At 51.6% G+C, this 24340-nt stretch overlaps 11 protein-coding genes across 11 annotated transcripts; 6 read left to right on the forward strand and 5 right to left on the reverse strand.

The window, feature by feature from the left end:
• On the reverse strand, positions 1 to 759 carry M421DRAFT_411407 (DDE-domain-containing protein; the record flags this gene model as incomplete). The annotated part of the gene is made up of 2 exons (XM_033590401.1): positions 1 to 643; positions 719 to 759. Coding segments are annotated over 2 exons (588 nt in total), but the record flags the coding sequence as incomplete, so codon positions are not given.
• Positions 760 to 1099: 340 nt separating this feature from the next.
• On the reverse strand, positions 1100 to 1455 carry M421DRAFT_426885 (uncharacterized protein; the record flags this gene model as incomplete). Its single annotated transcript, XM_033594526.1, has 2 exons — positions 1374 to 1455; positions 1100 to 1324 (listed from the first exon to the last, which is right to left on the reverse strand). Coding segments are annotated over exons 1-2 (187 nt in total), but the record flags the coding sequence as incomplete, so codon positions are not given.
• Positions 1456 to 3448: 1993 nt separating this feature from the next.
• Positions 3449 to 4209, reverse strand: M421DRAFT_426886 (uncharacterized protein). The gene is made up of 2 exons (XM_033594527.1): positions 3703 to 4209; positions 3449 to 3652 (listed from the first exon to the last, which is right to left on the reverse strand). The coding sequence occupies exons 1-2, from the start codon at positions 4184 to 4186 to the stop codon at positions 3561 to 3563; spliced, it is 576 nt and encodes a 191-aa protein (XP_033442690.1). The 5' UTR covers positions 4187 to 4209; the 3' UTR covers positions 3449 to 3560.
• Positions 4210 to 4633: 424 nt separating this feature from the next.
• Positions 4634 to 5684, reverse strand: M421DRAFT_366447 (uncharacterized protein). Its single transcript, XM_033589718.1, has 2 exons — positions 5552 to 5684; positions 4634 to 5454 (listed from the first exon to the last, which is right to left on the reverse strand). The coding sequence occupies exon 2, from the start codon at positions 5452 to 5454 to the stop codon at positions 4777 to 4779; it is 678 nt and encodes a 225-aa protein (XP_033442691.1). The 5' UTR covers positions 5552 to 5684; the 3' UTR covers positions 4634 to 4776.
• Positions 5685 to 6991: 1307 nt separating this feature from the next.
• On the forward strand, positions 6992 to 7370 carry M421DRAFT_10546 (uncharacterized protein; the record flags this gene model as incomplete). The annotated part of the gene is made up of 2 exons (XM_033587103.1): positions 6992 to 7151; positions 7204 to 7370. The coding sequence occupies 2 exons, from the start codon at positions 6992 to 6994 to the stop codon at positions 7368 to 7370; spliced, it is 327 nt and encodes a 108-aa protein (XP_033442692.1).
• On the forward strand, positions 7167 to 8383 carry M421DRAFT_366455 (uncharacterized protein). The gene has a single exon (XM_033589719.1). It carries the CDS (start codon positions 7501 to 7503, stop codon positions 8191 to 8193), a length of 693 nt encoding a protein of 230 aa, XP_033442693.1. The 5' UTR covers positions 7167 to 7500; the 3' UTR covers positions 8194 to 8383.
• M421DRAFT_366456 (uncharacterized protein) lies at positions 8384 to 12556 on the forward strand. Its single transcript, XM_033589720.1, has 2 exons — positions 8384 to 10542; positions 10613 to 12556. Exons 1-2 carry the CDS (start codon positions 8573 to 8575, stop codon positions 12342 to 12344), a joined length of 3702 nt encoding a protein of 1233 aa, XP_033442694.1. The 5' UTR covers positions 8384 to 8572; the 3' UTR covers positions 12345 to 12556.
• Positions 12557 to 12737: 181 nt separating this feature from the next.
• On the reverse strand, positions 12738 to 14292 carry M421DRAFT_411424 (uncharacterized protein). Its single transcript, XM_033590402.1, has 3 exons — positions 14096 to 14292; positions 13669 to 13852; positions 12738 to 13278 (listed from the first exon to the last, which is right to left on the reverse strand). The coding sequence occupies exons 1-3, from the start codon at positions 14219 to 14221 to the stop codon at positions 12794 to 12796; spliced, it is 795 nt and encodes a 264-aa protein (XP_033442695.1). The 5' UTR covers positions 14222 to 14292; the 3' UTR covers positions 12738 to 12793.
• Positions 14293 to 16986: 2694 nt separating this feature from the next.
• Positions 16987 to 18295, forward strand: M421DRAFT_78170 (glycosyltransferase family 32 protein; the record flags this gene model as incomplete). Its single annotated transcript, XM_033597388.1, has 2 exons — positions 16987 to 18091; positions 18246 to 18295. 2 exons carry the CDS (start codon positions 16987 to 16989, stop codon positions 18293 to 18295), a joined length of 1155 nt encoding a protein of 384 aa, XP_033442696.1.
• Positions 18296 to 19389: 1094 nt separating this feature from the next.
• M421DRAFT_426892 (uncharacterized protein) lies at positions 19390 to 20733 on the forward strand. Its single transcript, XM_033594528.1, has one exon. The coding sequence runs from the start codon at positions 19540 to 19542 to the stop codon at positions 20302 to 20304; it is 765 nt and encodes a 254-aa protein (XP_033442697.1). The 5' UTR covers positions 19390 to 19539; the 3' UTR covers positions 20305 to 20733.
• Positions 20734 to 20877: 144 nt separating this feature from the next.
• On the forward strand, positions 20878 to 22989 carry M421DRAFT_426893 (Annexin). Its single transcript, XM_033594529.1, has 2 exons — positions 20878 to 21261; positions 21359 to 22989. Exons 1-2 carry the CDS (start codon positions 21210 to 21212, stop codon positions 22780 to 22782), a joined length of 1476 nt encoding a protein of 491 aa, XP_033442698.1. The 5' UTR covers positions 20878 to 21209; the 3' UTR covers positions 22783 to 22989.
• The last annotated feature ends 1351 nt before the right edge of the window (positions 22990 to 24340 follow it).

Here is a 24340-nt window from a genome sequence, read left to right on the forward strand (position 1 = left end):
CCTTTTGGTCATCACTGCTAATTGCTCTTCAAGCTCAGTAATCCGGGCTGCTTGAAGCGCGTTCTGATGCAGCATAAGCTTGCCGCCTCTAATAAGCTAAGAGAAGCCTGCCTGCGCAGTAATAGGAGAACGTGTAAAGGACTCGCGTACAAGCTTTGATTGCGATCCAAACTCATGTGTATTGCTTAGAGTCTTTGACTGCCACGGCGTCTCTAGGAGGAGGGGTTCTAGCAGGGTACGCAGCTGCACTTTAAGGCGATCTAATACAACCTGCGTGTTAAGAGGGACAAGTCCTGATGCCTTAAAGGCCTTGCGACAGATTGCCTCTGTAAACACGTTGCAAAACGCGTCTTTAAAGGCTGGTAGGAAGCCTTCTTTGTTAATGTAGAAGACGCGCTTGTGTGCCAAGTCTTGTATGCGCTGAGAGTACTTGCGCTTCAACAGCGAGAAGCAGACCACATCAAGTGGCTGGAGGATGTGTGACGAGTGAGGTGGCATGCAGAGGGTGAGGATCTTATGTTTAAGGCAGTAGTCCTTGAAATCCTGGTTAAGGTGGCTCTCATGGCCGTCCAAAATGAGCAGCCTGTACGCCCCTACCTGGCCCGCCTTTGTATGCGCGTCAAAGTGCTTCAACCACTCTAGACTAAGCGCATTGTTTGTCCAGCTGTTCTAAGAGACTGAGAGCTTCTAATTGCGCGGTATATCTGCCTCCTCGTACCAGGCAGAGATGTGAACGCGTCCTTTGTAGATAATAAAAGGCAGGGTACAAGATCTAGCAGCGCAGACGCTCTAGATAACTGTTACCTATTCGCGATCACCTGGCTGAACGAGCTTAGGCCAAGTACGCCTCTCTGCGCCTGTGACAACCTTTATTAAGCTAATAACACCTATCTAGAAGCTAGTCTTGTTAAAGTTGTGCACGTTGTAGTCGTGTACGCTGTACTTGGCTCTAGTGTCCTCTACCAGCTTAAACCACGCGCCAATTGTCTCTAGATCCTCCTGCAGTATCCTCTGCCTATCTTTAGCTCGATTGAAGGCCATCTTAAGCTCAGCTGAGCGCGTTACAAAGCGCTCAGCCCAGTGCTTGCCAACCAGCTGCCCACCGCGTACACCCAACACTTTATCAGCCATATCTGCTACCTCGCACAGCTGGGGCGCGAATCCTCGCGAATCCAGGTTAAGGATATATTGGACAATTGTTTGCTCTTCTGTAAGCGTAAGTTTGCGGCTGTTAGGTGCTTGTTTAAGGATAAATAGGGCTCCTCTAACGCGTGTAGAGAGAATGCGTTGTTTAACGTTAAAAGCGCGCGCAGCTGCTCTCTAGCTTTTAAATTATTTTAAATAAAGAGCTTTAAGGGCAAGGTTAACTCTACCTTCGTGTTCACGTAGTAACGCGTTATGTGGTTGAGGCATGTTGCAACAAAGAGGGTGTTCGTTGTGCCAAGACATTTTGAGCTGTTGGGTGGTTTGAGCTGTTGGGTGGTGGAATACGTTATTCTATTAATAGGCCTATAATATTGTTTAATAGCTTATTTTAAAGAGGAGACTTAGTAGTATATTAATATAATAAAAGTATAGTTTATTAAGCAGAGCTACTATTGTAGCAGGATTAGGAGTTGTTGTGGCTATTACAGCCGTTAGGACCGTTGGAGCCGTTGGCTCAAAATTAGCTAGACATTGAATGCACATTGAATAACCGTTGTAGGCCTACAAGTCCTACTGTTGCCCACAGTACAATGCCACGATTTCCCGATTTCGACAACAGAAAAACTTTTCCCGATGTAGCTTTTAGCTAGGCCATAGGTTTAACAGGTTCTTAGTGCTTAGATAGACTATATTGCTAACTTCCTTATTAACTACAGTCTGCATTTAGAGTTAAGCTTGTTAAATGTTCTTCTTAGCTGTAGCCTAGGCGTTGTGTATACAAGTGGCTAGGGCTAAGGCATCCTTACAGTTTATAGCTTCTAGTCCTTTTCCTTTCCCCTGTTAGTTATTCTAGAACTAGCTCTGCTTTAGTTTAGAGCTAAAATGGACCTAATACAGGGTTATACTAGTTGTTAAGTAGGGTAGGGTTATTAAGGCTTAGTTAATTATAGGTAGTAGATTACTCTAGTTATCCTAGTAATAGGATACAGACAGGCACAATCTCTTGTTAATATACTTGTTTATAATTTTAATTTTAGCATCTATTTCCTTATAGTAGGCACTTAATAGTTTAACCTTCACACTAATAACATTATAGGAGGCAGACTAGAAAGTAGACACAAAGTACAGACTATAGTTTAACATAATAGATTCATGACGCATGCAAGGTCAACCGGGTCATGTTGCTTGCGAGAGCCACCAACAATGAGAAAAAACTGGAAAGAAAGTCGTGCTCCGTCTTGATGGCGGATATTTCCTTTCAATTCTTGGGAACATATTCACAGCCTCGATCGTGTAGCAGCAGGCCAGCGTTACGAACTGGACGTAGTACTGAAATATACATCTACGGTATACTGCAGTAGGCAACAATAAGCAGCTTTCATTATATTAAGCTGTAGCCGTACAGGGAGTAGCTGTAGATGAAGGCGTAATACAGCAGTACTACGCCAAAATTTAGTGTTTATTCAAAAGTATATTCAAACGAAGTTATTCTCGCTTATAGCAGAGTCTATGAGTACTCTGTGTTAAAACTTACGATCTATAGTAATAAAACTAGGGTTGAATTATATATTGTAACCACGTGGCTCAGATCACATAATATTCTATTGTAGCAGGCACTGGCCGGTGGGCAAGTGCACTTACCTGAGAGCTGAGAGCTTGAACAACATCACACAACACGACAACAGATAGCAATACACTCGTTGATCACAGTCTCCGACGAAACTGGTCACACAGTTTCATATATAGAGCACGTCTTTGCTTTTTTAATTTCTAGCATATGGCACGTACACAGCTATACTGCAGTACTACAGGGTACTACTGCAATTACTACTAGAGACTGTGTAGTCACATAATCCCGTAGATCACAGGGCGCTGCCGCTGCCTATAATTGCGGTAGGTTACGTCAATTGACCTTAACCGTAGCTGCACAAGTCCTGTTGGCAACGCTGTAGCAGGCCGCAAATCTTTGGTTCGTCAAAGCCGAACGATCGGTGGTTGAATCACTGCATCTGGTGTGAGCGACTGTGCGGCTGGTTCGGAGGTAAGCTTGCGACTGACATGTGGTGACCTTTGTACTCGTATCTCCTCAGGCATAGATGGCTTAGCAGTCGTTCGAGTTGAGATCGTTGATGTAGCAGATCGACGGGCTGCCACACATGCCTTGAAGAAAAGGCCGATCTCCGGACCAGAATCTCTTGTGCGATGTACTGCAGACGCTGACAGGTGAGCACGATATATTCCACTGCAGTCACGGGGAGGTAAATGGTGATCTTGAGCAGCAGCTCATCTGGGAGGTAGACTAGGATGGTTGTCATGGTTGCAGATACGAGTTCGGAGAAATTCTCAAGCTGAGTTTCATAGAGAGAATCATTCTAGCAATTCCATATGGTAAGCGCCCTCGTCGTCTCTCCTCACTACTGCGGCGGGGGCGCAACACAGTGATGACTCCCAATGCAATGTGTGCAGCAGGTCCTCGTGTCATTAGGCGCATTCATACCACAGGGTGCTATGTGACCGTGAGCGTGATATCTTTCACACATGAAAATCAAAACTTACACCAGCTCGGCAAACAATGTCCCTTACAAAATGTCAACTCCAAGTTTGTCTCCCTCTGACACTTCTTCCCCTGACTTCCCGCCGGCATCCTTCCGTCATACCAATCAATACTATCGCACGCCTCATCACTGGGCTGTAATCTGACTGTGCTACCTGCGAAACTGTCGCCGAAAAGGGAGCTCATGTCGTACCGGACAGAGCTGTCATTCATGTTGTAGGCGAAGATGAGTTGGCTGGCGTTAGGGGTGAAGATACCACCGGATGTAGAGGTAATCTTCAGGGCAATTCCTCCGGAGATGGGGTCTGTGTGGAAGAGCTCACCATACGAGCTGTCTTTAGGAAGAGTGGTTCGGTTACTGACGGTGCTGCCGACGGACCAGAGGTAGATGGGAGCGTCACATTGGTTTGTGACTATGGCGCGACCTAAGGCAAGAACGTATATAGTGAAAGAGCTGAATGTGGCGAGTGTCAGTGGAAGCTTCATGTTGGCCAGTCTTTGGAATGCTGTGGTTGATCAGAAGGACTCACCAGAGCAGTCGCAGCACTGCATTCTTATGTTTTTTCCGATACGCCACATCTTACATATCACGATAGTTATCAAACCACGTCCCTTGCCTGTTTTACGGACTATAATATCCTGTGCGACCATACAGCAAGTAAGTGGGTTGCAAGGCTGTGGCGCTAGTGAGCAAGACGATGGCCATTGGTCATCACATTCAGCCGCACAAGATCTCAGAATGCAACGAGCGCCAATCGAGTAGATCTTACACGTGTAGATGTGTTAATTGGTGTAAGGATGTCATCTGGCCTGGATGCACAGTAAGAGGCGAGGAGTCTCGCGCGCAACCAACCCCGATGTTACCGTGCGCCCACAACTCACACAGCAGCGAGATATATAACGTGAATCGCGAGCTTTGTGTTCATGTGGTGACGCGTATTGATTAGGATGACTTGTGATGCCTTTCCGCCCTAAGTAGTGGCTACAGATATGGCAAGAGATATCGTCTACTAAGTGAGCTAGCACGTAAGGGCAAAATCTGTGTTAACCAATGTGTTACAGAAAAAAAGGACTACTTACTCGCTATATATAAGCCTTACCTCACCCCTGACAGCTTCTTCAAGCCATTCCTTCAGCTGGACAAGCAAAGATGCAGTCTCAGGGGCAATTGGCATGCCTTTGCGCTTGACATTGACGACCAGCTTGGTAAGCTGAGGTAACGTCGGGATTTGGAAGAGCTCAAATTCCGTGAGTAAATGGTCCAGAGCCTTGATTCGACCCCGAATACCATGGTGAAGATCTTTGAGAGATATGTCGAAGGTGAAAGTGTTCAGGGACTCGAACTGGCACACAAAGTCCATTAGCTCATTTGCTCGAGCTGAAGTATGTGCAATTGTCGTGAAGTTGGAGACGGCAAGCTTTTTGATCTTGTAGAAAGCAAGGTCTGGTGAATGGCGTTCGAGAAGCGTGTACATCTGCCAGATATGCTGCATGGAGGCAATATTCAGATGCATCAGCGGGAGGTACCGAAGCATGAATTCCCGATGGACGACAACGCTGTCGCAAGCAATGACTGGAATGAGTGTGGCTGCCGTGGCCTGAGGAAGTTCGCAGATGACAAAGTCGTAGACCTTGTTCCTGATCTCTCCAGGGAAACGCATGAAATTAATGACGCAGGAGTCTGACCGCCCATGCTGGATCTCTTGGTTGACGTTGACAGAGTCGCGCAACATCATGGGTGGCAAGAACTGCATCTGATACATGTCAGCCACAAATATCAAGACCACCAACAAAGTCCTTCGAATAACAAGTAGCTATAGCTCGGAAAGACATCGTCCTCTGTCGACTTACATCAGTCGTGGTTCAATGTATACTTAGTCGCAGTGTGGTGTGTAGTGAATGGAGCAGGGGCAAGAATACGTTATATACTCAGCGCCATGAGGCAAGAAACGAGGTTCACCGCCTACTTGCACGCGACCCCAGGTGTAACAAGCGGTCAGCAACGTCGAGAGGTAAAATAGCAGTTGAAGGCAGCAATACTATCACCGGTTTGACGGCTGGCCCGGATATAGCGGCGCACCATAGGCGCTGAGCTGGCCTTCAATATGTCGCCGTACAATGTCGACCTGCTTGCGAGATTCTCAGCTTTACCGCGTCATTACTGGGCTACCAACATGTTCGTATAGTGTCATAGGTTTGCTCTTTGTAGGCAGATGTGCTCTCTTCGTCCGTGTGACCAGCCAGGTAAATACACATGATGGGATCGAATCAGGGCTCCACAAAGGACACCATTCCAGAAGAGGAGGAACCCGTATAAAGAGGTATATGATTCATAGACGGCAGTCGTAGCAGTATTGTAGCAGCAAGGTGAAGAGTACTAGGAGACCAGCGGAAAGTCAAGAGAATAAGTCGGTACCTGTGTCGCCAAGCTTAAGATGATCGGGATTGGAGTTCGTAGAGAACTCGTCGCAGGACGTCACCTGCAGTCAGGATAATAAAATTCTGCAAGCACAGCCTTCTCCACGAGGCCTACGCTTGGTTAAGCTTACTTGACATGTAGAAACAATATGGCGATGCAGGTTGCGTTAGGCATCCGTTGCCTCCATCGGTCGCGGATGAAGTGGCTTAAAAGAGAGAAGGTGAGTGGCAACTGGGTCTAGCAGCGACACAAGCCGCAGACACAAAAGATGCTTTGAATGTGCCCAGGAGGAGCGATGCCGTGAAGTCTGACAGGAAATGTAGGGACGGGCCGCAAGACAAGGCTTGGCAATGTGGGACCATGGGGCTGGGTTTCGCGACAAATTGCGAACCCTCGACGCGCTAGACCTCTATAAGAAGTATTTTTCAGGCTTGCATTGGCACTCAGATTGGAATACGATGTCCTCCGTATTGTTAGACGGCTCCCTCATACTCCGAGATAGTGAGTAAACGTCTTAATCCTTCCTTGTAGATCCCGACACGACGTACACGCAAACTCACAAAGGCACGTAGAGCACTTCCACGATGACGTCCCGACCAGTAGACACACCGCGGGAGTCGAACGATGAAGGTCTTCCGTTCTTGGACCACCCAGCGCCAGCAAAAACAAAGTCATGGGTGATCATGGTAATCCTCGCCTTTGCCGTTGTAGCCGTCATCGACATGGGCGCCTTCCTCGGCTAAGCCCCTCGCACCCGCGTATTCGAAGCCAACATCTGCTTGGACTACTATCGAGAGACCGACGCTTCAGTCATTGGGTCAGACGGCACCATACCCGAGAAACTGTGCAAGGTGGATGCTGTGCAGCAGAAGATGGCTATGATATTTGGTTGGCAGGAGATGTTCGACGCCATACCCAGCATCTTCCTAGCTATACCTTTCGGTGTTCTGGCAGATAAGGTGGGCCGGAAGTGGATCTTCACTGCGAGCTTGATGGGTCTACAGCTGAGCAGCGCTTGGGTACTTGGCATCTGTGAGTGCTGCTCTGTTGTCCCGGAGTTGCAAGGTCCTGCTGACGTTGTGAGGCTATTTCAAGAATCTTCCACTTCAGTTAACATGGCTGTCATCAGCCTTCTATCTGATTGTTGGCGGACCCATTGTTGCAGCAGCAATCGGCATCACCATGAAATCCGACATCGCGCCCCCCGAGAAGCGAACGACTATATTCTTGTACCTGACAGCTTCTATCTAATCGCCGAGATCGTGGCGCCGATCATGTCCGCAAAGCTGAGGAAATTGGAGACCGGTACCCTCCCGTTCTTGCGCTATTCTTCCAGCAACGTGGTATAATCCTGGCAGTCTTCTTCCCAGAAACCTTACACATGCGTGATCAATCACGACCAGCAGAAACCACTGCGAGACTGGTAGAAGTGAAAGCAAAGAATCATGCCTTCAGCCCAAAGCAGCAGATACGGCATTTCCAGGACGCTTTCGAGTTCTTAAAGAGTAATCGAACACTGGCGTTAGTTGTCTTCACGTTCATGGCGAACAGACTCGGTCGACAAGGCATCACACTGCTCGTGCGCTATGCCTCGAAACGGTATGACTGGGAGATCAAGCAAGCAGCCTATCTCTTGTCGTTCCGTGCAGCGACGAATTTAGCTGCTGTTGCCACCTTTCTTCCCCTAACCAACTATGTGCTACTCAATCATGTTCGACTGCCTGCGCATTGGGCCGATTTGTGGATAGCGCGCGGCTCAATCATTCTGACCGCTGTTTCCTTCCTCGTCATTGGTCTTGCAGCACATCCGGCTCTGCTCAATCAGCTCTTCCAGTGGGGCATGGGTCTAGGCAGTGTGTGGCTTGGATTGCCTTTCCTAACTGCCATGTTCGTGTTCGCTGGCCTTTCATTCAAAATCGATGTCAGCGCGAAAGAGGTGGCATACGCTGAAGTGCAGAGCGATGATGAAGACGATGTGTTTGAGTGTCAAGGTAGAGCAAGCACATCCGCACTGGAACAGGAAGGTATGCATCGACAATCACTATCGAGAGATTCCCTACACAGCCAACGCTAACGCCACATAGCAAGAATCAAATCCAATACTCTTGACGTATTTTGCTGTGCACATTACCGTGGTTCGATATTCTGCGCAACTCATTCTTCTGAGGTTTCGAGGTCTCCTGGCTGTACTTCCCTCGGGCGCACGCGAAACAACGTGCTTACCCACCAAATTTTCATCAAAGAAAGTGCAACACCACGACACGCACCCACCACGATGGCAAAGGTAGTGGCGATGGATTTGTTTGGCCCGAACGGTCATGGGCACATGCGAGCTGGCCGCCTTCAATCAACCGGTCTCATCTTGCCAACACTCCTTTAGCAAAGCTTTGCTACGTTGAACTGTTGTCTTACCACTCTACTTCACTGCACATTAGTCTTATATCGACGCTTCGATGCTTGCACGCGCATCCAGCGATGCCGGCACGCGTCTCCGCCGCTCCAAGTCCACCTCAACCGTGCATCGACACGGTCCGCCTCTTGTCGAGCCTCTGGACCCGGACATCGCACAACATCACGCCATCGTTGCTGCCACTGCAGCGTTTGCTCGATCCCATGCGCATGCCGCCGTCGAGCGCAAAGCAACTCGAAGCATCGAAATCGGCAGAAGCAAGAGCACCGCAAGTCGCAAGACGCTCACTTCGCAAGGCAGCCATTTTCCTCCGCGAGAGCTGAGTGTCCGGTCTGTGCCGGCACAAAAGAGTGTACAGACAAGTCGCTCCAACCGTTTCAGCGCCACATCTGCCACAGAGAAGCTCCCCTCGTTCGATCCGACGCCTCGTAGCGACAGACCGACGTCGGCGACACGTCCATTGTCCGCACAACCTTCGATCACCTTCAGCGAGTATGCACGGCCCACTTCCCAACCAAAGTCACATCGGCAGAGTGCTGCCTTATCTATCACCTCTCAGCAAATCAGGAAAGCTCGATCCATGTACTACGCGAGCAGCGTCCAGACTGGTTCCCCAATCGCACGGCCGCCTGCAAAGTATTTGACGACTCCACCGTCTGTCAGCACCAGTCCTGCGCCAACGACTTATGTGCCAACTCGAAGCACAGGTCCATCCCCACTTGCTGAGCCCAGAGTGACCGCAGCTGTTGCTCTGGACGAAGCAGTCGATACAGCCCGAGACAAAGTTCTGCAAGACTTCCAGCAGCAACAGCGGTCGATCAAACACAAGCCCTCGCTCTTTTTGGCGCCCTTCAAGAAGAGGCAGGACAAGTCAAAGAACAAAGCCAAGCATCTCCCATCGATTGCCACGTCGGTCCCGTCAACCAACTACTCGTTCGCGGATGATACTGTTCTGGATATCACTGTGAGCGACTTCATGCCCCAGGTGGAAGCGAAGGACAGACGCTCCTTCTCTGGTTCGCTGAAGAGTAAGATCAAGCGGGTCTTCAGACGATCATCAGCAAAGGCACCGAGTCTACCAGTTCAGCAAATTGAAGCGAGTCGCGAGTACTTTAACGATACGGCAAGGCAATTGGCGGACGACCATGGCGACATACCCAGTCCTGAGGAGCATCTGGTCCGGAGGGTGCGATCCCGTACGCCATCTTCTGACGGAGGTCGCACGCACCCAATAAGATCGGCTTCACGAAGCAGCAGCAAAGGCAGTGCTCCAAGTATTCGCAGCCTCTACAGTGAAGCCAACGCCTCACATGCATCTACGTCACGGGTTACAAGCTGGGGTACCTCGACCTCAGGAGAGACGCTTACACAACGCGCTATCAAACGTCTAACAGTTATCCACGAAGCCAAAGACAGCATTGGGAGTATGACCGATAGACCGTTGTCAGCGTCAACCAAGCGAAGATCTCTGCCTTTACCCAGCCTTTCAGCTTTCAAAGACCCAATGCACATGGAAAGCCTTGTGGAAGAGTCATCCACCCCGCCAGTCGACCCGAAACGCGTATTCTCAGCATTGATGCGCGAAATTGACGCATCGAAAGTCGCCGGAGGCTCTACTGGTGAAATTCGCACTCCGGGCACAGAGAGCGATGTTTTCGAGTCCAGCAAGACCGAGGAAATACACAGTAGTAATCAAAAATCTCTCTCGAGCGCCATCAAGAGTTCAGAGCTACCCCACAGCGTCGGGCAGAGTTCGGCGACGCATCGGCCAGCGAGTGTAGCAGCGCGAAGTGTCCAGTCTAAGAAAGGTTCTATCAAATCCTTTAGACAAGCCATCAGACCTACGATACGCACAGTCACACCAGCCGAGCACCTATCACCGCCTCCCCCCGATGAAATCGGCACGGGACAGCCCGATTCAGACACACCTTCATCCGGTACTTCGTCAGGATCTCGCGGTGACCACGCGAGCCGCGTATCACTGTTCAAGCGCCTTCGTATTCCCAAAAAAAAGTAAGTGTACAGAGAACGAAGTCCTCTTTCTCTTTAATTTCGCAGAATTTCACATACTGACTTCGACCAGAAGTGCAGATACCTCGATTGAGACCGCGACACCAACAACAACGCAGATCGAAATGCGAGTTGCGAGGGCAAAGAACCGTTGGCAAACGCCTCTGAACGAGAGTTCGACCCCCCAGTTCCCACGTGAGACGGATCGACTATATACTGTGCTCGACTTCTTCCAGCAGCAGTCAACTGATCGAGTCACTGCCGCCGTTGAACGACCCCCCCCTCCAAAATCACCACCGGCGCAGCTGTCGAATTCAATGCAGACACCCATGTCTCCCAGTATCTATTCCCGAAATACTGATGGGGCCAGCATACTTCCCAATGACAGTGTGGTGTCTTTCAATAGTCCCTATGAGTTCGATCGTGGACATCAAGGTGGCTCAGCGGTGATCTTGACCAGCCAGTCAGTACGCAGCTATGTCATCGGTACTCCCTCTCCAAACCGACCGAGTTCCACACGTTCAAGTCGCGACTGGAAAGCATGGTTGTCACATGAGGTGTCTGGGATTGAGACAGCAAGCCAGGAAGATATCACGATACATCAACAGTATGCCACACCATCAGAGAAGGACGAGCATGCTTTGAATCAGACCATCCGCACCTCACATACTGGTTCCGAAGATACAACGGTCATTGTGCGCGAGTCCTTCGAGACGTCGACGCCTCGAGCAGAACCAGAGAGCACCATTGTCCTCGGTCCAGATCGGCAAATTGCCAAACCCGTCTCCCAAGCCTGCCCAGATCACATCAAAGCCGTGCCAGAGTGTGATCATGTTGTTGCAGATAAACCCAAGAAACTGCCATTGCAACACAACCCAATCAAAGGGCACTTGTCGACTGCTCCAGTCTCGACTCCTGTCGCCCGCAGAGATCGTTCAGCATCAACGCCGAGTAGCTCATCCGGCCCAACTCAACAGCTGCTTGGCACGGCCTCCTCTGCACGCATGAATGAACGTTTTCCGTTTCTCGACACTGGGAAACGCTCGAGTAGCAACAACTCCAGTCGTTCACGCCTGTCCAAGTCGCCGACTAGCAGTGTGGGATCATCGTCAAAGAACCCTGAGGCAGCGCCTGGGCCGGAGAACGTATACTCCGATGTCTTTATTTCTGTCTCCAGCTCGACCACCACCGATGTTCCAGGTACTGCTCCAAGGAGAGCTGAAACCTATCAGAACAGTAAAGAGAACATGACACCAACATCTAATGCGGGCCCGAAAAGACCACACATCTCACCTCTCGGACTTGTCCAGCGGCCGAAGTCACTGCAGCCACTTTCGTTTGCAGCCCTGAACAGAAGTCCAACCAATATAGCGCACCTGTCAAGTAACGCAGCAGATACAAGTCAGCCGAGGTGTGCGCCCAGCCCAGCCGAGACGGTTATTGCCCGTCCTGGCCTGCGTGTCACAATTCGGCCATCGTCACCCGAGAAGCTATCACGTCGAGCTAGGAGCGCGTTTGACCTACGTCAAACCCCTTCCCCGCGTCCAGCGTCAGAACTTCGACGCCCTGCACTGCAGTCTAAAGCTTCCTCGCGCTTACTGGCCGAAAACGAACGGTCAAGAACAGACAAAGAGACATCAGGCGATGGTCTGCACGACGTCAATCAGCGAGAGGGTAGCGTAACACCTGGTCAGCGTATGGCTGAGCGCTTTCTGAAGGAGCGGAAGAGCGCCACCGTACTTGAGCGAGGAACCAGGAAGAGCACAGGCAAACTTGTCAGGGAGGATACGCCTGCATTCCTTTGATGTCCCGACATACTTCAAAGTTTACATATATACAAGACGGAAAGCTGGTCGCCAGTAGCAGGCTGTCAAAGCCTGAATGTTTTACAAGAATTTGATTAGACACGCGACTTTCATGATTAGCTTTTTTACCAAAGAGAATCTCATGGAATGGCCTCCACTTCCAAGATCTTCTGTGCCTACAAATGTTCATCTAAATGGCAACTCACTACCCGATCCCGCTCTAGTGTCGCCCTTAGCGTCAAGCCATGCTTCCAGTATAGCAATCACAAAGCATCTCAGAACGCTTGTAAGAGTACGTATATACTTCAACCTTTCCTTGGAGTGCACGGCTGTTCCGATTCTCGGCCAGCATAGGGGCCATGTACACCGGATCAAGGCACGTAATCTCTGGGTTGGTCCAGTGTGCGTAAAACCAAGCGTGAAGCGAGGCTCAGTGTGCTGCAAGCTCTTCAAACAAGTCGCCGTTGCAAATACCGTCTAGTAAGAGTTGGACCACAAGTATCATCCAGAGAATAATACGTTGGGTTTTGTCCAATATCGAATCTTCGAAAAGGCGACTCTGGATTGAATGTTGTCTGCAAGAGTGCGACCATGTCTGTATGGGAGGAGAGTTCCCCTTCGACGAACAGCCCCATGTCACGAACGGTGAGATCTTGTAAGCGCAGCGGAGGACAGTCTCTGAAAATCTCCAAGCAAGCGTCAATGAGCCGACTGGAGATGATCAGCTTGATGTGATCAGAGGCTAGGGATCGCAGAAACTGTGACATGTCACTGTGATTCCCCTCGAAATCGTCGACGTCATCGATGAATATAGCAAGTTTCAGAGATTTTGCTTTGTCCGTGAGTAGGTTCAAAGCGCGCTTCGACTCGATATGCTCAGGCTCAGTAATAGTCAGCGAGATTTTGTTTCCATGGTAGAGCTTTGGTGACACAACTGGAGTGAGTTCGAGATATTTTTCGAAAAAGGTGTGCAATATGGCTTTTAGCATGCCCACGTGTGATCGTTGTAGAGTGCCAGAATTTCAGAAGAAGTGTAAGACGATAAGCTCATAGGGCCCAACCCAGGCTCGCAGAACTGTGCCAGTGTTTTGGTGCTGGACATGGGACTTCATAAGCATTGATTTGCCACTTCCGGCTTTTCCATTCACGAAGTACAGCTGTTTGCCTGTCTTGCTTCGCAGGTACAACGAGAAGTCATCCCAGCGTGTGATATCTTCGGAAGGCTCGAATACCCACTCGTACATGCCTTTTTAGGCTTTCTCGATGGTATCATACCTACAAGCAATCTCAAGAAAGTCAAGCCATCTGCAGATTTTGCACTTACGTCCTCCCAGTTGTGCCTTCGATGGTTTGGGCTGTCTCAGGTCGCTTCGGATGTGCCCGATCGTCTCCAGGCAGCTTGAGACCTCGCTCTTGGTAGCCTCGTGATTGGTCTTATTTTGAACTTGGACGGAGCTCGAGAGCAGTCGAATGGCCGCTCCGAGCGAAGCGTGGCTCGAGTTTGAGGCCTGTACACTGTTTTGTATCTCCTGCAGGTATTTAAGGAAGTTGGCGCGATTGCCTTTCGAAGTCTGTCAACAAGCGAGGACTGTGGTTAGAGTGATCGAATTCTGCCGTCTTTCCAATGTATCAATGAAAACTTCTTTCCGATCCCTTTTTAGTCTAAGCTGAACAGCCATTTTAGAAGCTCGGAAGATGTTCGTAGGAGGGTTCGGGAGTAACGTTTCCACCTACATGAGGAAATACTTTACCTTATCCTCGCATGCGCCAGCGAGGAGCAAAAGTGCCTGCTTGTGGCACACCACGATCCGAAGCCAATCTTCTTCGTGTAGATCTGCCGATGAGTCTTGTGGGCATGTCTTGACCGTGGTTACCATATTGATGACTTGCTTCGTAGACTACTGGATTGCAGGGATTCAGTCAGGACTGCCAGTGTTTCAGATGTTTCTGGCCTCCCTCAACAGCGTTCCTGCACATAGGGCAAACTGAACAACGTTGCCAGCGAGGCCGACGGCTGCAAGAGCTTCCATAAATTCTGTAAAGACCATGATGACGCAAGCCTAGTAAGAGATAAAAGAGCAGTGATGACTGTCGTGTCGTCAGGCTGAAGACGATGTTCGGAGTGGGCTGTGTGAAGCTAGCACCTAGTCATCTGGTCGATGGTACAGCAAGCCAGTCACGACCGAACGCAGAATAGAAGCTCAGGTGTTGGATATATTGACCACTGCCGCAAGCGGCAGCTGCCTAATGCGGAAAGTTCCACGCAAACCGTCGATTCACCCGCTAAATGGGAACGTTACATTTTGGTCACATCTTACACCTCATTGGCCAGACATCTCGCATCGCGCCTGGAGTGTTACCGTTAATCTTCTGCTCTAACTTCGTGACCACGACATGTCATCGAGACAAGTGGTGCTCAACGCTGCATTCGGACGCGTCTTCATCAGTACCTAGATAGACGCAGATACGTTTTCTCACTGTACTTCGCAGGCGCTGCGGTCATCTCTTACAGCATGCCTGCTAAGACCGTTGCACGTGTCCAAGAATGATATAGAGCGAATGAAGTCGGGGCTGTAGACCAAAACGCGAGTCTGCTGAAGTGTCATTCTTGCATAGCGTCAATTACAAGATAATTAATTATTGGTATGAGCGCGTCCCCGTTCCCAATCTGCTTGATCTGGCAAGTTTCAGCAAACCATTGACTTCAGAGGGTTTACTACCCGTTTTTGCTGCGACCTTGCTGGTTTGGAAACTTACAAGTCGTCTGGTGTATTACCTTTGTGTATCCGTTTCAGGACCTCAAGATCGCTAAGAGGATAGTCTATAAAGGCAGTCAGGTTAGGCGTGTACGCTGATTTACAGTATAAAGGCAGAGTAGAGATTCTGGAGCATAATATGTTGCTGCAGCCTCAGCGTTCGAATTTAGAACGTGCGATAATTAGATGAACATTAAAACGAGGCTGTCGCATAAACACCCCTCCGAGCGATACGAGAAGTGCCTCGCGAGGTCTCCACACGCAAGGCTTTTGAATCTTCGAGAGGCTTGGCTCGAGATAGGAGACTTGTGGCGATGCAAGTAGAAGGCTTAAATTGCAACACTCGAGGCATAATCTGTGGAGATCCTTCTCCGGTCCGAACGCCAGATAAGGGAGGAGACAAGACTTTAATGAGGCAATGCTACCGAAGGATTGAGTCGCTAACAATGCAAGTGGTAAAAGAGGCTTTGAGGTTTCTTGCAGAGTGGTGTCTACTTTCATGTGTCCTTTCCGTGAGACAATAATGCTTTGATGAGGTGATGTACGTCGAACACTCATTACAAGGATACGGGGTTTATGTGGGGAATGGAAGGTCTGGAGCGGATGCCGCGGCTCTGTCTTGTTTCCAGAACCGCGCTTGAAACCACACGTTCCTGGGTTGCCGAGTAGATGACGTCTCTGCAGTCGCAGCAGATAGATCGCTGAACTTGCCACCCTCGCGCGCTCACAACAGCTCCGAGGCGGAGGCGGACGATTGTCGAGATAAGGCAAATATTCTCCACCAGTCGGAGTGCAGAGCCTGTGTTCGTGGATGCGAGTGCGGTAGTTCCTGACGACATTCTGGCCTTTCGATGGCCCGCAGATGTCAGCTTCAGGAGGTAGCTGCAGGCTATATACATTGTGCAGCAGTGGTTGCATCACTGCGACATTCACAAGGTTCAATAGGCCGGCGCGGGAGGAAGGCTTACAGAGGTGCTAAAGATGGCGACATGAGCCGGGTTTCAGCCCATCCCGTTACCGCGCACTTCGCTTAGCATGCTGCGAACGGCCATCAAGGGAGACCAAGCTGTGCACCGAGGCAGCACCGCGTGAAGGTTTTTATCACGACGTTGTGCCTTGCAGCAGTGGCGATAAGCAGTGTCGCGGCGGACGTGGCGGGTGGGTGAAGGCGGAAGGCTTGGAGCTCAACGGCTGCGTCAGGTCAGAGGCGTTCAGGAGCCAGGGATTGATTGACGAGGTGAACGCGTGGCGGGCGCCTTCGCTGCTTCAGCTGCTAGCCAGACTGGCGATAGGCTTCTCGTACACAGCCAAAGCAGCCATGATTAGCTGAGACGTGTCAGCGGGTAGACGCTCCGGCAATGCCCACGCAGCGCAGCGACGCATGGAATGACCAGCAGACCCATGGGCACTCGAGGATCTGTCTACCTATCTGTCTGCCCCTTGCTGCCGGTGACGCGCATGGGGCTGGCCGCAGGCCACACAGCGCAGGGACAACAGGGACAGCAGGCACAGACAGGCACGCTACGATCGGCGGCGGAGCAGCGTTGCATCTAGCGCGCCCGGACGCGTGAAACAACGCCTGCTAGGACCAGAAAGCTGCCCTTGAGAAAAGAGGCGACGATGCATTGCCCAACAAAACCCCGAGGCCCGCCTCCTGTGTCGCTGCATTGATTCCTTAATTTCTCTTTCACTGTCTCCGATTCCTGTGAGTGCGTGCCTGTCGCCAGACTCGAACACCGACCTGCAATTGCCAGAAAAAGCGTGGCCTTTCCCCGATCAATCGAGAAGCGGCGTCTGATAAGGCCAACATTTCGCCAGCCGGCCACGAGAGCGCGCGAAGCCAGCCAGCACCTCCCTTCACCACCGTCGCCACCGCCCTGTCCACGATGCTCACCTTCAAGAAGGCGCTCGTGCTGTCGCTGGCATGCCTGACGCTGTTCTTCATGTTTAAGTCGCACCATACCAGCAACCGCTCGCCGACCTTCAAAAACGCCCACGACTTGCCCAAGCCCAGCCCCTGGGTCAATCCAAAAGAAGCAGCCGCCAAGGCCGAGCAGGCGAAGAAAGCTGCTGAGAAGACAGACAAGGTCTTCAACGCGCCCGACGCGCCCGTCAAGAAGCCCAAGGAGCAGATCAGCCTCGACGAGCTGCACTCGCGCCCGCTCAGGCAGCAGCTCGAGTACCAATTTCCCTACGATGTCGACGCCAAGTTTCCCGCCTACATCTGGCAGACGTGGAAGTACACGCCCGCCCAGGGCGAGTTCATCGAGTCGTTCCGCGAGGCCGAGGCCAGCTGGTCCATCCACCACCCCAACTTCGTCCATGAGGTCATCACCGACAACGTCGCCGTGCACCTAATCCGGCACCTGTACGCTTCTGTGCCCGAGGTCCTCGAGGCCTACAACGCGCTCCCCCTGCCCGTCCTGAAGGCCGACTTCTTCCGCTACCTGATCCTGCTCGCGCGCGGAGGAATCTACTCGGACATCGACACGTCGGCCCTGAAGAGCGCTGCTGATTGGATTCCTGCAGACGTCCCCTCGAACAGCTACGGCATGGTCATTGGCATTGAGGCCGATCCAGACCGCCCGGACTGGGCTGAGTGGTACTCTCGCCGCATCCAGTTCTGCCAGTGGACGATGCAGGCAAAGCCTGGCCACCCCATCCTCGTCGATGTCGTCGCGAACATCACCCACGAGACTCTGAAGCGTAAGGCCGAGGGAAAGCTCACCAAAGACCACAAGGGCATAATCGAATTCACTGGTCCTGCGCGCTGGACTGACGCCATCTTCGGCTTCTTCAATAACCCCGACTACTTCGACATGGAGTCCAGCAAGGGTAACATCACCTGGGAGCACTTCACCGGCATGAAGGCGCCCAAGAAAGTCGGCGATGTCATTGTGCTGCCTATCACCAGCTTCAGCCCGGGCATCAAGACCATGGGCGCTGGCGAGGACGATGACCCAATGGCGTTCGTGAAGCACGCTTTCGAAGGTAAGCATTGACCCACCCTTCATTGTGCATTGGACCTGCATCTGAGACTCGGTACAACGCGGCAGCTGTGCGACTTCGCTGCCGCAAGCCGGGTTTGAAGGCTCTAGCGCCTTGCCTCACAAATGTTCATGACCTGAAGACTGACATTTCCCAGGTACCTGGAAGCCTGAGAGCGAACGCCATATCGGCGAGATCCAACATTGAGCGCGTCGCGACGCTTTGGCGTGTCTCTCGACAAAGTTCAACGCCGCCCCTGCGCGCGGCGCACACTCTCGATGCGGCGTATGCCAACCAGACACCTACTACAAGCAGGACGGAGAAGATCTATTTGAGGTTATAGCGGGCTGTCTCAAGCTTGGGAACAAGAGCTCCCTTCTACAGCTCTCGATTAGATGGGACGAAAGAGTAGACATCAAAAGCCGCGGATCGGCATACAGGGGCCATTCTTACTGCTCGCTCCGAACAACCACTTCAAGCGCTGAAGTTTAAGTTCGAGACGGCTATTCTCTTCGGCGCACACAGGCATCAGCAGGCGCGTCTGGCGTTCAAATGTGCGTTTATCCTGTAAACCATAGATATCTCGAATTACAGCAAGCGAGGCATAGTGTTCGGAATCGATGATACACCTACCTCCATACCATCACTTCATCAAAAGTCTGCATCGATCTACACACCGGCTTGCATACCTTTTACACGATCTGAACAGCAAGTCGACTGCAAATCGAACGAGCATTTTTGCAGCGCTCACAAGGATACCCTGTGCTCACCACCCTGTAACCCAAGCCTCGCCCCCGCAAAGCATCCGCCTTTCTATGTTTGAGCGTGCTAGATCGACATAACGCCGTTCTGCGCCCCGCCAACGAGATGTCGATGCCCCACATTACCGAACCGGCGCTAGTTAGGTACCCTTCGCTCGCTTATGGTGAACTGCTCAGTGACTGATGTCATTGGCACGGGATTCCTCCTTTCTGCGCCCTGCAGCATTGACCGGCGAGGGGCTTCGACAACTCACAGTCACCGCGGTCTCTGTCCGGCGGACTCTGGGGTTGAGCCTCTTGCGATGCGCTGTGATTGGCCTTGATGTGTGGTTCGCCGGTGTGGTAACCAGTCAGCCTGGCAGGGCTACGCAAGCATATCCTTGTGAGAACACTCCTTTGCAAGAACGAATGAGTATATGTAGGAGCGTGGACTCGATATCCTGAAACTCATCTTGAACGTCGGCACTTACCTATTCGGGGACGGTCCACGACATCTCGGTTAAAAAGCGTAATCTGCAAGTCGATTCACAATCGGGAACAGCTGCATACGACATCAGACTCAAAAACAGGATCCAGCTCCTTGGCCAAGACTGAGGATCCGCATACATCACAGCAAATCCTATCCATCAAGCCGCCAAAACGGATTACCTACTTGTATATCGCCTCTCCTACCCCGAAGACTTCAACACAATGTCATCCTACAGCTCAGCCCATTCGGGGCAACTGCATCCAGGCCACCAGCCTCAAGCACAGCAGCAACGCGCCCGCTCGTACTCAAACCCACCATACCCCACAACTCCAGGTTCCGCGCCATACCCGCAACAGCAGTCCAGCTACTTCCCTCCTCCACCAACAGCTCCATATCAACAAGCACCACCAACTTCGCACTCTGTCGCCATCCCACCCTCCAGCCGCAAGACAGCATCATCAGACTACGCTCACGGCTACGGCACATCGCCATCACATTCGCAGGCCTCAAGTTCTTACACATCCTCCTATCTCACACAAAACCTTCAGCCTATCCCGCAGCCACCGCCCATTCCAGAGAATTACCAGTACCCTCCTCAACACCAACAGCCCATAACGTCCAGCTCGCCCATCTATTCGCACAATCGCCGCCGGTCATCTTCCTCGCAAGGCTACGATCCCCGCCAAAGCTACGAGTCAGCGCACTCGTACCAGTCCGCGCAAAGTTACCACGGCCATCCGTCACCAGACTACACGCGCCAGACCCAGAACGGAGACGGAAACCGCGACGATCGCTACAACTACGGCAACGAGGACGAAGGACACGGCCAGGCGCATGCTGCGCCCGAGCCGCCCAAGGGCTATGGCGTTTGGGATAAAGATGAGGTCGCTAAGTATCAGAAGAATCGTGATTTGGAGCGGAGACCGACGCTTGGGGGCAGTTTGATGAGCTTTGTTCAGAGGATTGGGGGGAGTGATCGACGCTGAACTCGGTCTCTGCTAATGAGTTGAGAATTTAGGGCGTTCATGGTGGGTTCAAGAATGTAGCACATTGGCGCGGGACGCCTGGCGTTTGGATTTTGATACCTGTTTCTTGTAATGTTGGTTTAACACCAGACTGTCTGTGTGCGTTCAGTAGCTTGGTGTTGTCAATGGCAGTGGTCGAAGCACTCCGCATCTTTTCGAAACACAGAGACTGCGTTCTGATGCTGTGCGGACTTTGTTGACCTATACTCGAGAGAACCTGGCTAGAGCAGGACGGACTTACTTACTACTGTCTTATGTTACTTGTGTTACTCGTGCCACAGAGGATGCGTGCTGAGCCAGAGATGATTCACAGAATCATTGCGCCACATGCTGTGCTATTGAAGGTCCTACTCGAGCGAAAATTAAGAGGCGTTACAGCTTCGGTGTTGGTAGTATCCGTGATGAGCGCATCGCGCCTGCCCCACCCGTACATATAGCGCACAGCCTTACGCGCTAATGCCTGCCATGTGCGTCGATCACTTTTAGGCAGCAACGGACTGCCTTAGCGGAGGAGCGCCTGACCTGGGAACCGTGGTTTGCATCGAATTAGGAGGTCCTGCCTGGCAGCCCAACCGAAAACACGAGGTTAATCACTACCAAGTGTTGGCTGTTGTGGCTGTTTCCGTCGTCTTTACCCCACTATCGCGGGGCTGAGTCGAATGGTTTTACGCTTCTCGAGCTCCTGAGCTGCTCAGCCCCTCAAAAGGCCTGGTACTTCCACGTAAGCTGACCCGAAGCCATCGTTGACACCACATACCTCCACTGATCTTCAGCTTGTACCTGCTCCCCAAAATCCAACAACGTAATCTCTCTGTAGCGCTTACACCTTTTACCAAGTCCAAGTAGAGCGCCTGCATTGCAAACCTATGGCGTACAATCAACCGCCAGGGGGCTATGGGCAGCCACCCTATCAAGGACGTAAGTCAACACAACACGGGCTGTGTATTCTGCACCTATCTACAGATCGCCCATAACAACTTGGCAACAGACTTGAATCTGTATTAATATTTGACAGAGCCCTATGGCCAACAGCCACAATATCAACAGGGATATCCTCAAGGCTACGGACAGAACGGGCAACCTCCAATGCAAAATCAACAGTATCCACCTCAGGGTCAGTATGGCGCACCTCCGCAACAGCAGCAATGGGGCCAGCCTCCACTATCTGGGCAGTACAGTGCGCCAGCACCTAATCAGTACGGCGGGCCACCTGCCCAAGGACAGTACAGAGCTCCACCTCAGCAGCAGCAGTGGGGCCCGCCGCCTCCTCCGCAGGGTCAGTACGGTGCGCCTCCTCCAGGTCAATATGGAGCGCCACCTCAAGGACAGTATGGCGCACCGCCCCCACAAGGACAGTATGGAGGAGCACAACCTCAAGGCCAGTATGGAGCTCCTGCACCACAAGGACAATATGGTGCGCCGCCTCCAGGCCAGTACCAGCCGCCTCCTCAGCAACAACAATACGGACCTCCAACTCAGCCATCTCTTGGGTACGGGCCTCAGCAAACCGCCAACATCGACGTTTCACGGGATGTTGAGGCTATCCGAAAGGCCATGAAGGGCTTTGGGACCGACGAGAAGGCACTTATCACAATTCTATCGAAGAAAGATCCTATCCAGATCAACACCATTCGCACACAATATGACCAGAGGATGATGCGCAACATGGTCAACGATCTCGAAGAAGAAACCAGAAGCTATTTCAAGGAAGGCCTGGTGGAGATTGCTCGTGGTCCTTTGATTTCTGACTGTTACACCCTTTTCAACGGCATGAAGGGCATGGGCACCAAGGAAGCTATGCTCGACGATGTTTTGATTGGCCGTTCCAATGCCGACATCAACGCAATCAAGCAGGAGTACCAGAAGCTTTTCAAGAAGAGCCTCGAGACCGATCTTCGCGGTGACTTGTCCGGCGGCACAGAACAAATGTACATGATGATCACAGCAGCCCGTCGCGCAGAGGACTCGGCGCCTGTCATTCCCCAGGAAATCGAGCAGGCCGTTACCGATCTCCAGACCGGCATCGGTAACATGGTCAGCAAGAACGCCGCACAAGTCTGCCAGATCCTGACTTCTAAGAACGACGCTCAGCTGCGTGCCATTGCGCAGTCTTACCAGCAGCGCTTCCACAAGGACCTCAACGGCGTGCTCAAGTCCGCGTTCTCGGGGCATATGGAAGACGCGCTCCTGCTTCTGCTAGCTCGCGCGCAAAACCGCGCGCTGGCTGAGGCTGTCAGGCTGGAAGAGAGCATGGCGGGTATAGGCACGAAGGACCAACTGCTTGTTCAGCGCGTCGTCAGGTGCCATTGGGACCGCAACTTTATGAACGCCGTCAGCGCCGAGTACAAGAAGAAGTACGGCAAGGACCTCGTCAAGAGGATTGAGGGCGAGACAAGAGGCGATTACGAGAGGTTAATGGTTGCTTGTGTTAAGCCTTGAGCTGTGCCATGAGTACGAAGACGATATTGAGTGTTTGGGTTGCATTATAGCGTGGTCGATTCCTGCCTGGATGCGTATCGCGGGTTCATGAGCTACATCGGAGGAGGATATCTGAATATACGATCCTATTCTTTCATCTCACAATACCTGGGCATGTAGTAAGCATTGACTTGTGTTTCTCATCGCGAGGCATGCACAAATTCCCACTATGGCGTGCCCCTATCTAGTTGTGCACTGACGTGGGCCGGCTCGTATCCTGCTATCCAAATTCGGCAGTTTTGCAATATGTGTCGGTTCTCCAACACTAAAATGTCGACATCGATACCGCGCATTGGGCGCAATAGCGGGGCACGCCCTTCATGCTACGTGAAAATAGAACATCAGACGGCGTTGCTCAAGACATCGGTGCCCAGATGTTCACGAACACTCCACCAGTAGGCCTGGCCGAGACGGGAAGCTCGGATTACAGTGATATTACCCGTTCACTGGGTTGTAGACCATTCATTACCCCTGGTTTCTGCACGCACAGACGCTGGAGCGAGGCAAGGGGGATGTGGTGGAGGTTCGATTCGAATATCTGCTTCTGGAACAGTGACGGGGACGAGTATTACTAGATTAGGCAGATTTGTGGAAGCGTTGATGGTGGAGCGGACATGGTGCCGACTGGAACGAGGCGAGCGGCTGAGGTCGATTCGAATGTCTACATTTGGAGGAGCGTCGGGGATGGAGTCGCGGGATTGGGTGGCTTTGGGCATGTGGCGATGGTGGTGCGGATGCTGTGCTTGACTTCGAGTGGAATCGAGGAGGCTGTCGTGCGGTGAGAGATTTGGTTGTTCTTCTGCGTAGAAGAAGAATTGGGGGTAATAGTATGAAGCATTCACAGTCAGCGAGGCGTATGAGTTTGAAGTCGAGCATGTTTTCGATGCACGCGTTGCGCGGGTGAGCAATTATGTCAAGGAGGCTTGATAAGTGGAGTGAGCAATCCCTGTACGTGTATTTCTTCCTCGTAGCAAGCGTCCATCTCCTATTTTCCAGAATTGGCAAGATTATTTTACTGTAGATGTCTGATGGGTATGTTGTGCATGAAAGGATGCGCACTAGCACAGGCAAGAAATAACGCCCTGCAGGTTCCAGAGAGAAGCTCGGAAGTCCGATCCCTAGCGAGCGGGTCTCTAATATCTTGCTAGATCAGGAAATAATCGTACAACTGTGGATATCTGGGAGGTGTGTCGTGCAGCAAAGGAAGGGCGCTAGCACGTAGGAGGGATGGTGAGGTGAAGATCCACGGAAGTGAACTTTGAGGTCCGTGGGAATATATACGAGGCCCTTTCTTAAGATTCGTGAGGCTCCCCAGCACCATGTCTGTTCAGGAGTCTACTCAAGTATAGCTTCCAGGCAAAAGCCTTGACCTGGGGACATACGCTGCTCGTGATGCGCCCGCTCACAGCTCAAGTGGCTTGTTGCGTGTATGAACAATGTCTGATGTAGAATTTGTGCGCTAAAATACAGTGAGGAAGCAGAGAGTTCCTCGTCATCTAATCTCTCGAGCGGTTGCTGG

The sequence above is a fragment of the Didymella exigua genome (assembly GCF_010094145.1).
Source record: "Didymella exigua CBS 183.55 unplaced genomic scaffold M421scaffold_71, whole genome shotgun sequence".
Lineage (NCBI taxonomy): Eukaryota > Fungi > Ascomycota > Dothideomycetes > Pleosporales > Didymellaceae > Didymella > Didymella exigua.

Coding starts and splice junctions, on each gene's coding strand:
- M421DRAFT_426892 (XM_033594528.1), top strand. CDS start 19,540: ATGTCATCCTACAGCTCAGCCCATTCGGGGCAACTGCATCCAGGCCAC.
- M421DRAFT_411424 (XM_033590402.1), bottom strand. CDS start 14,221: ATGGTAACCACGGTCAAGACATGCCCACAAGACTCATCGGCAGATCTA. Junction 13,853..14,095: donor CTGGCGCATGCGAGGATAAG/GTAAAGTATTTC, acceptor AACAGTGTACAG/GCCTCAAACTCGAGCCACGC. Junction 13,279..13,668: donor GAAGGCACAACTGGGAGGAC/GTAAGTGCAAAA, acceptor AACTCACTCCAG/TTGTGTCACCAAAGCTCTAC.
- M421DRAFT_366447 (XM_033589718.1), bottom strand. CDS start 5,454: ATGCAGTTCTTGCCACCCATGATGTTGCGCGACTCTGTCAACGTCAAC.
- M421DRAFT_426886 (XM_033594527.1), bottom strand. CDS start 4,186: ATGAAGCTTCCACTGACACTCGCCACATTCAGCTCTTTCACTATATAC. Junction 3,653..3,702: donor ACATTGTTTGCCGAGCTGGT/GTAAGTTTTGAT, acceptor ACGGTCACATAG/CACCCTGTGGTATGAATGCG.
- M421DRAFT_426893 (XM_033594529.1), top strand. CDS start 21,210: ATGGCGTACAATCAACCGCCAGGGGGCTATGGGCAGCCACCCTATCAA. Junction 21,262..21,358: donor GCAGCCACCCTATCAAGGAC/GTAAGTCAACAC, acceptor AATATTTGACAG/AGCCCTATGGCCAACAGCCA.
- M421DRAFT_366455 (XM_033589719.1), top strand. CDS start 7,501: ATGCGTGATCAATCACGACCAGCAGAAACCACTGCGAGACTGGTAGAA.
- M421DRAFT_366456 (XM_033589720.1), top strand. CDS start 8,573: ATGCTTGCACGCGCATCCAGCGATGCCGGCACGCGTCTCCGCCGCTCC. Junction 10,543..10,612: donor CTTCGTATTCCCAAAAAAAA/GTAAGTGTACAG, acceptor GACTTCGACCAG/AAGTGCAGATACCTCGATTG.